The 12,802-nt window shown below is 40.5% G+C and overlaps 1 protein-coding gene across 5 annotated transcripts in view; it reads right to left on the minus strand.

The window, feature by feature from the left end:
- The window catches only part of TCP11L1 (t-complex 11 like 1), a 39,220-nt gene that overhangs the window by 14,240 nt on the left and 12,178 nt on the right, over positions 1-12,802 (minus strand). For all 5 annotated transcript variants that reach the window (XM_012739868.2, XM_012739863.2, XM_012739864.2 and 2 more), the window contains 5 exons: positions 12,122-12,254; positions 10,368-10,488; positions 8,889-9,109; positions 3,197-3,333; positions 264-460 (listed from right to left, as the gene is read on the minus strand). In XM_012739868.2, coding sequence (XP_012595322.1) covers positions 264-460; positions 3,197-3,333; positions 8,889-9,109; positions 10,368-10,488; positions 12,122-12,192 — 747 coding nt within the window. In that variant the 5' untranslated portion in view covers positions 12,193-12,254. The remainder of the gene's footprint in view (positions 1-263; positions 461-3,196; positions 3,334-8,888; positions 9,110-10,367; positions 10,489-12,121; positions 12,255-12,802) is intronic.

Here is a 12,802-nt window from a genome sequence, read left to right on the forward strand (position 1 = left end):
TATTCGTCACCAGCGGTTGCAAGAAGAGGGTAAAGGGTAGTGACTGCTGATGGGTAGGAGATTCTTTTAGGGGCGATGAAAATGTTCTAAATTAAATAGTGGTAATAGATGAAGAACTCTGTGAATATACTAAAAACCACAGAGTTGTACACTTTAAAAGGGGGAATCTTCTGGTATGCGAATTATATCGAATGAAGTTATTCTTTTTTAAAAGGTCAGCATACAAAGGAATATGAGCAGTTAGACTGCTCAGGAGCACCTACTTCAGGGAAAGGTCTCTGGAGGTGGTCCCATTTCAGAAGCTTCAGGTATGCGTAATTCTGGACAGCAACAGGACTCAGCCTGGGAGCGTCCCCACAGCCAGCAGCTCCTCCCCCAGCTGGCAGGGCATGTTTATACTTCTGATTCATAAGGTCACCTGAGGCTTCTTCTAGCCACTGGGTGACAAAGTCCAAGGAATCTGTGAAAAACAAAGCCGTGAACATTACCATGACATTGAGGAAGACTGCTTCTCGGAATTACTTTAGAGAAGACTGTCCTGGCAGTGTGTTATGGTATAGAGTGTGAACTTACGAAGCAAACAGAACGTGGCTGAAATCACAGTATTGCCAGTTACTAGTGAGTGATCTCAGGCAAGTCATAATCTGTCTGAATATCAGATTCCTAATATAAAAAAATGTATAACACCAACCTCACAGGTTCTTGCGAAACTAAGCAAGACAAGGAATATATAGCACCTAGCCAGGCCTTGCTACTCAGCAGGTGTTCAACAAACCTTTATTCTCTCCTTCCCGTCCTGACACTACAGGAGATGTGGCCGAAAGCTCTGATGACTCTAGCTCTGTGGGATGACAAGAATTCTTGCCCAGAGACAGATGGGATGAGACATGGAATAGAGTTTCTCTGTGTAAAGCATCCTCCACACTGATGATGAGGCTTTTTCTTTGTCTAGATCTTAACCTCCCATCAATCTGGTTAACTTTAGGCCTAGGGGGAAGTGTCTGGTATGAATTCACTGCCTTTGGAGCACAGTCGGGGGAAGCCCTCAGCTGGCTTTCAGCAGCCATCACACTCCCCCCGTTTTTCTAAGCTGAGTAATGCAGCAGGCACTTTCAGAGAAACAGACACTCAGAGAGAGAACATGAGGACCTCGTCCACACTATCTGAACAAAAGACACGTATGTCTGCCAGGTCCTGGGAGGTGTAGCGGCTCTGCCAGTGGAGGCCTCCTTAAGACCAAGTGGGCTGCCAAGGTCTCTGCTATAGTCTACTCTTTCACTGGGGCAAGAGGATGCACCTCTGGTCCTCTGTCAACACACTGATCACTCGAGCTCTCAGTTCTGACTGCGGGACCATCCAGCTTCACTCTTCCTTTAGCTTTCAACAGACAGCATTCTCTGTAGCCTACCGGCTTTAAAAAACAGTGGCTTTTATGCTGTGAATATGTACTTGATTCTGATGCAGGGATTACAGCTATGCTTCCGCTCCAGCAGTGAGTCCTCCACTGTGCCCTGGCTTCTAGGGCCCAGCTCTATTACAGAGGATCTTCAGCCTACAAAACCGCACACACCTGCACTCCACCCACCCTCATGCCCCATGCCCCCTCTGGGGCCTGGGCACAATGGCTGACACCTGTAACCCCAGCACTTTGGAAGGCCAAGGTGGGAGGACTGCTTGAGACCAGAAGTTCAAGACCAGCCTGGGCAACATAGTGAGACCCCATCTCTATTAAAAACACACATACAATCCTAGCACTCTGGGAGGCCGAGGCGGGTGGATCACTCAAGATCAGGAGTTTGAAACCAGCCTGAGCAAGAGTGAGATCCTGTCTCTACTAAAAATAGAAAGAAATTAATTGGCCAACTAAAAATATATATATATAAAAAATTATGTGGGCATGGTGGCACATGCTTGTAGTCCCAGCTACTCGGGAGGCTGAGGCAGGAGGATCGCTTGAGCCTACGAGTTTGAGGTTGCTGTGAGCTAAGCTGATGCCACGGCACTCTAGCCAGGGCAACAGAGTGAGACTCTGTCTAAAAAAAAAAAATACACACATACTGTATCCCTAGATGCCTCTTGAGGGCCACTACAATACTGGTGAGAGTGTGAGCTTGTGGTCAATCAATTCTGGTCAAAAATCTCTCAAAACCTGTTTCTAACATCTGTAAAATGAGGTTAAAAAATAATGCCTAGCTCACAGGCTTACTGTGAGGATTATATATAATAATGCATAGACATCCCTTGGCATAAGACTGGTACTAGTAAACGTTAGCCAGTCTTCTTCCACTATTCCTCTCTCTCCTCTGCTCTTTCCTGACTCTGCTCATCCCTAGCACCACCTCAGACTTCTCTGTCTGTGGCTGGATGAATCAACTGCTTGGGGCACTGAGTTAACTAATCTGGTCAGGCAACACAATCTATCTAGAGACTGCCATTTTCATCTTGTTACCAGCAAAGTTAGAGCCTAAACAGAATTCATGATAAATTGGATCTGAAGACTGAAATTTACCAAGAACATCAGCTGCTAACGCATAGACCAAAAAAAGCACTCTAGAAATTTAACACAGTTTTAGATTCTAATAGTCATCTGTTTTCCTGCGATCATCTGAGAGGTTCATAAAAATGAGACTTCCTGGGTGTGAAACCAGAGGATTTATGCATGTAGAACAGAAGCAAATGGAAACTTCCTGCTGTACCACACAGAGAGGAGAAAAGTGAATTAACATTCATAAGAAGTTTGTCACATTTCAAAAAATCAAGACCAAGAACATAATTTACCTCAAATTGGTGTTTTCATTAAAAAACTATTTAAGACGTCTTCATTCCTTTTCATTTCTAGTCTCATATCCTACTCACATTTCTCTTGTCAATTAAGTTTTCTTTTTAAAAAATTTGTTTATTTTATTTTAGTTTTGTATTTTTAAGAGATGTGTTGCTCAAGCTGGTCATCAACTCTGGGCTCCAGCGATTTTCTCACCTCAGCATCCAGACGTGCACCACCATGCCCGGAAATTAAGTCTTCTTTTCAATATTTAACAACTCAAGATGTAGTTCTAACATTTTGTGTTTTTCTTTCTTCAAATTATTGTCATACTACATTTCAGTTTTGTTCTGAAAATATCATTAGGCAACAAGCTACAGCAACTAAAATGAAAAACACAGACAATAAAAAAGTACCACAAAACATTAAACATACTTGGTTGCTTCTCCAAAAGTTCTTGAAACTTCTTCCTTTCATATTCAACTGACTGCTGCATGAGATGAGGTCTGATGCTACTGACAGCAAAGTTTGCCATGTCCACCTTCATTAGGTCCAACACAGAAAAAATTGCCCTGAAAGAAAAGAGACAAAAGGATTTAGAACTAAGCACTTACAAAGTAAACATAGCTTTAAAGAAAAAGAGATGAACTTTTTTGAGATAGTCTTTTCATCTAAGAAAGGGTAGCAAGAAAAGTTCGAAAAATCGTGAGAAAAGGAGATAAAAACAAATTTAGAAAATACAAATACTCAAATAATGGCGTGAAAGACTGTAAATTTTTTGGGGGGTGGGGACAAGTTCTTGCTCTGTCACCCAGGCTGGAGTGCAATGGCATGATTATAGCACAATACAACCTCAAACTTCTGGGCTCAAGAGATCCTCCTATCTCAGCCTCCTGAGTAGCTGGGACTACAGGCACATGCCACCATGCCTGGCTGATTAAATTTTTTGTAGTGATAACGTCTTACTATGTTGCCCAGACTGGTCTTAAACTCTTGGCTTCAAGCAATCCTCCTACCTTAGCCTCTCAAAGTGCTGGGATTATAGGTATGAGCCACTGCCTGGCCCGTAAATTTTTTTTTTTTTTTTTTGAGACAGAGTCTCGCTTGTTGCCCAGGCTAGAGTGAGTGCCGTGGCGTCAGCCTAGCTCACAGCAACCTCAAACTCCTGGGCTCAAGCAATCCTGCTGCCTCAGCCTCCCGAGTAGCTGGGACTACAGGCATGCACCACCATGCCCGGCTAATTTTATATATATATACATTAGTTGGCCAATTAATTTCTTTCTATTTATAGTAGAGACGGGGTCTCGCTCTTGCTCAGGCTGGTTTCGAACTCCTGACCTCAAGCAATCCGCCCGCCTCAGCCTCCCAGAGTGCTAGGATTACAGGCGTGAGCCACCGCGCCCGGCTTCGTAAATTTTTAAGCTACTGTTTCCCTCACCCTGCCTTTCCAGCCCAGAACTCATTCCTTGACTCAGGGTCAACTCCTGTAGTAGCACAGAGGAAGGAGAGAGCTCAATCCAGAGGTTAGGGCAGGAAGCCCACCACTCCAGTCTCTATTCTCATATAGGTTAACTCATTTTCCCAGGAAACAAAATTAACTCTCTCCTTTTACCTAATATCTCTTAGTTTTTGGACATGTTTATGCTCTAGTTCGAGTGGCATAATTGCTAGTCCTCACTCTGAACGTGCCAAGTGGGCAGACCTGACCTGGCCTGATGCCACAGATGCCTTTGACTCTGTCTGCCACGTGCCATAACCACTCTGCCATATATCAATAGTTGCCAAGTGCTACTTGTAGGAGGTGGCTAAGAGCCCAAGATACAGGTTTAGGTGTGGCCCTACACCGAAGTAGGAAAGGATCACATGTCCTCTGATGTCTCCATGCCCTTTGAAACTGACTGTGCATTATATGACAGAATAACCTCACTCACATAAGGTAATGACGTATGGGAAAGGATATACAGTCTGAGGAATAATTAAATCCTTCTCCGAATTCTGTCCATCTCCCAAACACACAGGGCAGTCCTCTCTTCCTGGAAGGCATCCTGCCTCTCCCTAGAGGCATTCCCAACAGCTCCCAACACTCAGTTAAAGGCCATCAAGAAACTGCCAACTGGTAGCTCACTGACTAGAAGTAACCCACAAACATGTTTTATGCTCACACAATGTTTTTTAAAGCCTGGGTTTCTGGCTTTTCCTGAAAAATCGTAAGATCTGGCAACGTGGGCCCATGCTCCATCATGACCACATCAGCTGGAGCTAAGAGGCACTGCCACTTCCTTTAGCTGAGGCATGTTCTCCTCCGTTTGCCACAGTCTCTCCAGTCCCTTTTTTTTTTTTTTTGAGACAGAGTCTCGCTTTGTTGTCCAGGCTAGAGTGAGTGCCGTGGCGTCAGCCTAGCTCACAGCAACCTCAAACTCCTGGGCTCAAGCGATCCTCCTGCCTCAGCCTCCCGAGTAGCTGGGACTATAGGCATGCGCCACCATGCCCGGCTAATTTTTTATATACATATCAGTTGGCCCATTAATTTCTTTTTTTTTTTTTTTTTTTTTTTTTTTGAGACAGAGTCTCGCTTTGTTGCCCAGGCTAGAGTGAGTGCCGTGGCGTCAGCCTAGCTCACAGCAACCTCAAACTCCTGGGCTCGAGTGATCCTTCTGCCTCAGCCTCCCGAGTAGCTGGGACTACAGGCATGCGCCACCATGCCCGGCTAATTTTATATATATATATATATATATAATTTTATATATATATATATATATATATAAATATATATCAGTTGGCCAATTAATTTCTTTCTATTTATAGTAGAGACGGGGTCTCGCTCAGGCTGGTTTTGAACTCCTGACCTTGAGCAATCCGCCCGCCTCGGCCTCCCAAGAGCTAGGATTACAGGCGTGAGCCACAGCGCCCGGCCCAATTTCTTTCTATTTATAGTAGAGACGGGGTCTCCCTCTTGCTCAGGCTGGTTTTGAACTCCTGACCTTGAGCAATCCGCCCGCCTGGGCCTCCCAGAGAGCTAGGATTACAGGCGTGAGCCACCACGCCCAGCCCCCAGTCCCTTTTTTTACAGTAGGAATCTGAGTTTGCTGTATTTCCCCAGAGGACTCTCTTCCAGGGAATTCCTCATTTAACTTGGCCAGATGGTAAGCTCGTACTATTTTATTTCTGATGTCCAGCACCATGCCTAGCACACGAGAGGTGCTCGATAAAAGTCTACTGAATGAATGAACAAATCAATAACTATATTTAAGAAATCTTTTCAATGCTTTTTTGTTTTTCTTTTTTCTGGGGCACTTCACAACATAATGCTTTCTAAACCCTGTGGTAGGCTGGACGCAGTGGCTCACGCCTGTAATCCTAGCACTCTGGGAGGCCAAGGCAGGCGGACTGCTCAAAGTCATGAGTTCGAAACCAGCTCTGAGCAAGAGCGAGACCCCGTCGCTACTATAAATAGAAAGAAATTAATTGGCCAACTAATATATATATATGTGTGTGTGTGTGTGTGTATATATATATATATGTAAATTAGCCAGGGATGGTGGCACATGCCTGTAGTCCCAGCTACTCGGGAGGCTGAGGCAGTAGGATTGCTTGAGCCCAGGAGTTTGAGGTTGCTGTGAGCTAGGCTGCCGCCATGGCACCACTCTATCCTGGGCAACAAAGTGAGACTCTGTCTCAAAATAAAATAAAAAAATAAAATAAAATAAAATAAAACAAAACAAACATTGAGGCCGGGCGCTGTGGCTCACGCCTGTAATCCTAGCTCTTGGGAGGCCGAGGCGGGCGGATTGCTCAAGGTCAGGAGTTCGAAACCAGCCTGAGCAAGAGCGAGACCCCGTCTCTACTATAAACAGAAAGAAATTAATTGGCCAACTGATATATATATAAAAAAAAAAAAAATTAGCCGGGCATAGTGGCGCATGCCTGTAGTCCCAGCTACTCGGGAGGCTGAGGCAGAAGGATCACTCGAGCCCAGGAGTTTGAGGTTGCTGTGAGCTAGGCTGACGCCACGGCACTCACTCTAGCCTGGACAACAAAGTGAGACTCTGTCTCAAAAAAAAAAAAAAAAACATTGAGGTAACTTGACAAGGCAGAGCATTTCTGTACATATGGAAGAAATGAGATAAGATATACCATCTGTTCTCTCTCTTTCATAAATGATATCAAGAATGCTGGAAATGAAAGACTTTTCTTTTTTTGCTTAAAACATTTGGAAAGCAACTTGGTAAGATGTAATGAGAATCTTAACACTGTTCATACTTTTTTACACAGTAAACCCATTTTAAGAACCTACCTTTAGGGAAGGGGTAAAAACCTACCTAATAGGTACAATGAACACTATTTCAGGTGAAGGGCACCCTAATAGCCCTGACTCAAGCCTTATAAAAGCTATTCATATAACAAAAACATTTGTACCCCCTTAATAATTTCACATAAGTGAAAAAGAACCTACTTTTAGAAATAACCTAAAATACAGGAAAAGTTTATGCATAAAAATGTTCATTGCAGGGGTAAATAGTAAATAATTATAGATGATCTGATTGTCTTTCTTAAGAGAAAAATAGTTAATTTTATCTATGCAAATGAATATTTTGCATTCATTGAAAATGCTTATGGAGAGTTTTAAAAAATAAGTTAGTCACAACAAGGCAATGCAAGAGATCCTTGTGGTGTTGGAACTGCTCAGAATCTTGACTGTGGGGGGTCACACACAAATTATACAGATGATAAAATTGTGTAAAAGTTAATATACATACACACAATTGAGTACAAGTAAAACAGGAAATCTAATATCAGTGAATTCTATTAATATCAGTATCCTAGTTGTGGTATTATTACTACAGCTTTGCAAAATGTCACCATTGGGGATAAAGCATACTGTATTACTTCTTACAACTCCATGTGAATATACAATTATATCAATAGAACTTTCAATCAAAAAATAAGTGAAATGATTAGGGTATAAAGTTAACAGGGGCCTACTTAGGTTCAACTGAATATTCAGACTAACAAGACCCCCATAGGCCACATGCTTGCATCATCTATTCACACAGCTTGCCAGCAGGCAGCACCACTCACTCCTCTTCAGCAGGAGTTACAGCCACCAGCAGACAGCTCAGATGTGAGGAGAGCCACATCAGAAGGGTGCTGGAGCCACCTGGCTTAAAAGCCTCATGTATCATAGGAGCCAATATATTTTGTAACAACTCTATAGCATGACTTCTAGAATCTCCATGACAGACATGCCCAGTTATTAAAGTTATTTCACTCAGAAAGTCCAATGAGTGGTGTCCGTCCCATTTAGTATTTATAGTTCATTATCATTCCTTTCAGTTCAGATGCAACTTACCAATCAGAGGTCACTTTCTCCATAAGCAATGTTGTCTAATACCATTTTGATGCATTAGCACCTTTATCTGTTTACAGGAAAACAGAGCTAGGGAGTTAACCAAAAGTCAAATTCTAAGGCAGCATCATGTCACTCCTTTATATTAGCATAAAAATTATATATATTTGATCATAATTACAGATATTTAAAATTAAATATTCAAAAGACTAAAAGAAGTTAATGTATACTATATATTAATAGGTTTATATCAATGATAAATTTCTTGAATTCCTTGGTTGTATTTTGATTACTTAGGAGAATGCCCACATTCTTAGCAGGTAGCTGTGTAACTATTTAAGGGTAAAATGTGATGTCTGCCATTAACCTTCAGGAAGTTCAGGGGGAAAAAAGTATATACGTACATACATACATACTCACACATATATGTAAAAATATAAAGCAAATGTGACCAAATATTAAAAACTGGTGGATCTACATGAATGATATATGAGTAATGATTGAATTGTTTCTGCAAATTTTCTTTAGGTTTGGAATTGTACAAAATAAAATATTGAGGGAATTTGACATATAAGCACATATTATATATCAAAATGATAAGCAACTGTGCCTCTGAGTGGTAAAATTATGAGTGAATTTCTTCCTTTTACTTTTCTCCATTTTATAAAATGTTTCCTTAAAAAATTTTTTTAATGCATGAGTATTAGACTTTAGGAAGTTGAAATTTGAAAGTAGCTCTAAATTTTAGGTGCACCGAGTATGATGAACATTTTTCCATACCTGAAAAGGGGCACTATTTCCTTAATGTCCTTTAGTTTCTTAACTTCCTCATCTCGAGCAGGTGCACACAGTGTCCCCATCATGCCAGTAATGAATTCTGCCAGCTTGGAAATATCCAGGGCCCCATTCTCTGCTTCTTGCTTTATCAGATCCAGATCCAAGACTTCTATTATCTGGTTTCTCAGTCTAGTGTGACCAGGCAGCAAGAAAGATAACAGAGTCTACAAGAGAACACAGCTAAGTTTAATCTAAGTTTCTTACACAACATTTATTATACATGGATTTATAACTATCCACATAAGGGCTTGCCAACTGCTACTATAATGTTGCACGTATTTTAACTTCTTATTCAACAAATCTACAGAAAAATATGTTTACAAATCATTTAGAATAGTTAAGCTTCCATTTAAGCTGTGGGTAGCAATTAAACGGATACAAGAAAAAAACGTTAATGATGAGAAAAGGAAAACACATTTATTAATGTGAGCCTGTGAGCCAACCACAGATGCCAATTTCCATGGAAACCTATCACCTTTGATACTATTTTTCAAGGAATTATAAAAATAGTCCTTCTACCTAAATCCTTCTCTATCCCAAATGCTCCATAGTGCTCATACCTATTAAAATTTATAAATAACCTAGAGGCCGAGTGTGGCGCAGTGGCTCACACCTGTAATCCCAGCACTTTGGGAGGCTGAGGCAGCAGGATTGCTTAAACCCAGAAGTTTGAGATCAGCCTGGGCAATACAGTGAGATCCTGTCTCTACAAAAACAAAAGAAAATTAGCTGGGTGTGATGGAGCATGACTATAGTCTTTGCTGCTAGGGAGGCTAAGGTAGGAGGATCACCTGAGTCCAAGGCTGCAGTGAACTACGATAGTGCCACTGCTTTCCGGTCTGGGCAATAGAGCAAGATCCTGTCTCACAAATAAATAAAGAAATAAAAACCTAGATTTTGTAAAATAACTTTTGCTGCCTTTAATGCCTTCAGGTTATCATGACTGCCTGAAATTAAAAATAAAGGAGAAGGGCATTAAGCCAAAAATACTCTTGAAGCCAGGCTCGGTGGCTCACACCTGTAATCCTAGCATTCTGGGAGGCTAAAGTAGGAGGATCGCTTGAGGTCAGGGGTTCGACCAGCCTGAGCAAGATCCCCTCTCTACAAAAAATAGAAAAATTGGCTGGGTACAGTGGCATGTGCCTGTAGTTCCAGCTACTTGGGAGGCTGAGGCAGGAGGACTGCTTGAGACCAAGGAGTATGAGGTTGCAGTGAGCTATGATCATGCCACTGCACTCTATCCCAGGCAACAGAGACAGACCCTGTCTCAAAAAAACAAAAAACAAATACTAGATCTACATTTCAGCAAGTAATTTATCTTCTTGATCCTTCAATTTTTTCCAAGTCTTCTGGTATAGTAACACAAAGGTTGACTAAACATTCCTAACAAACCAGAAAAGCAAAATTTGCTCTTTGCCTCACCTCTTTGATTTCTCCTAAAAGTTTGATAGCATGGTCATATGTTGGGGGGTCTTCACTTAGCTGGACACTTAAGCAATCCCAAAAAGCTTTATGTACAATCTCCTTCACTCTCTTCTGCAAGCTGGGTACAATGAAAAAAAAAGGCAAAAAGCAAAATATATGAGTTTCAAATCACTTTCAAAGGTACAAATTCTATGGGTTTAGGGTAAGAAATCTTAAAAATAATTTGGATCAAGGAAAGATTTCCCAACCATACTTAAACCAATGACATACTTTATTTTAGTTAGTGATTTTTTCCAATGAGTATTTCATAGGAAAGAATATCTTTTAACTAATTTGGTAGCCAACATTAATCCAACTAACAGCACATAACAGTGCCATATAATAAAAGAATACTGAAAAGTTCAGACCTGTTAATTTTTACTTCCCTGATACTAGCAAGTTTTCTAAGATATTTATAATTAAGTAGTTGGGTAGCAATTTAGCATGCAACAGGTTGAAGGACTTATTTCCTAAAATTATCTTATTACTATGCGATATATAGGACAATTGCTTAACTAGGTACCAAACTATAGCAACTTATACATAACATTTCATTAAAACCAGTCTTTATATCTTGAGAGTAAAACAAGTAATTCTTCATTATTAATGTGAAAAAGTACTATCTTTGCAGACATAATATCTATAAAGTCATATTTATAAGCTTCCTATGGGAGACACTATAGTTTGCCAACCCAGCAGCCATTCCGCCTTCTTTGTTAACAGAATCCCAGTGTTTTTTAGAGCATTATACTCTGTGATAATAAATCATGACTGATCTAATAAGCCTATCATAACAGTTCCATTTCTTTTTGCCAGACTTAAGTTTCCCAGGCTCACGTACAGCTGGGATAGCATGTGACCAAATTCTAACTAACAAAACATTAGGGGATGTCTGCTTTATGACTCCAGGGAAAGATGTTCCTCACCAACCAAAGAAGAGCCCTAGTTCACCTAACCTTTTCCCTCTTGCCTGCAATGCAGGTGTATGATGAGATGCTTGAAACTGCAGCATTCATCCTGCAACCATGAGGGACAGGCCATGAGAATCAGATACCGATCCAGAGTCCTGACATCAGTGAACTGCTGACAGGGCACATACACCCATATTTCCTTGATTCTAAAATGTTTTTTCTAACATTTTAACATCTCTGAAACTTGAATCTTTCTTAAAACCAATGGCAATCTTACAATTATAATGGGCAGTGTTTTTTCTTTCTTATGATGGTACATTTTTTTTCACAGGCGCACCTTACAATCATTAGAGTCTTAGGTTCAACTAAAAAAATGATGTGTGCCAGGTAGCAGGGACACAGAGAATAAGCCACAGTCCTTGCCTTCGTGGAGTTTACAATCTGGTGAAGAATGCAAGTAAACCAACAACTATAGTACACTGTGATTGCTGCAAATAAATGAATGAAACAATGCAGTGAAAACACAAAATGAGGCAGCTAAATCCTGTTGAGTAGGGAAAAGCTGACATGAAAGACTTTCACAGGAGAATTGTGAAATCCCTCTTTATTTGCATTTTGAAGGATCAGTGTTTCTGAGATCCACTTTTGAACTCTAGTAATTCCACGTATGGGAATATTTTTTAGCAACAATGTACAAAAGAAAAATATATTTGAATACATTAGCATCAATTGAAGAAAACATTTCCAAAACTGGGAAATGACAGTGCTCTACTAAATAATATAACTTAGTAACTACTTTACCTGTCTTCTGGTAATTCAACTGGTTTAATCTGAAAGTCTCCATTTACTACAATTTCATGGGCTAGAGCCATGTTAGTGACTCCTTTTGCTGTCTCTAGAAGTTCTTCTACTGTCACAAATCGAGGAGGACTAGCTGTAAAAAAAAAAAAAAGCAAGAAATTTGCTTTTCTAGATTAGAATTTCTATTAAAATAAGGAGAAGGCAGTGGTTCTGATACCAGGCAATAATTTCAGTTATGCCTCTATTAAAATGTTCTGGCATTTTCAAATAGCAACAGAATTTTACCTATTTTATATTTGTTTTTTCTTTTAATCTAGAGTCCTAAAAGCAGAGACCATTTATAATACTCAAAACATCTGGTTTTTACCAAGACTGGACAGTGGAAAATGATTACAGTAAATTGACACTTTGAAAAAAGTTACAGATTATCATCTTCCCAATAAAATGAGGATTTTCTAATCCTTTTGCCTCCTATCTACCGGAAAAGAAATAAAAAGATTTAAGATCTTCTCTTTTGCTCTCATCAGTTTACTTCTGTACTACTGCTAACACTGTGCCATGAATGAATCTCCCCAAATTAGCATTAAGTTCTATAGGGTGCCAGGTGCTATTTAAACAAAGCTAAAACCACCACTTCACACTAAGACAGAACATGAGAGCTCTGAAGCTGACCAATGAACA

This window comes from Microcebus murinus, chromosome 4, assembly GCF_040939455.1.
Source record: "Microcebus murinus isolate Inina chromosome 4, M.murinus_Inina_mat1.0, whole genome shotgun sequence".
Classification (NCBI taxonomy): Eukaryota; Metazoa; Chordata; class Mammalia; order Primates; family Cheirogaleidae; genus Microcebus; species Microcebus murinus.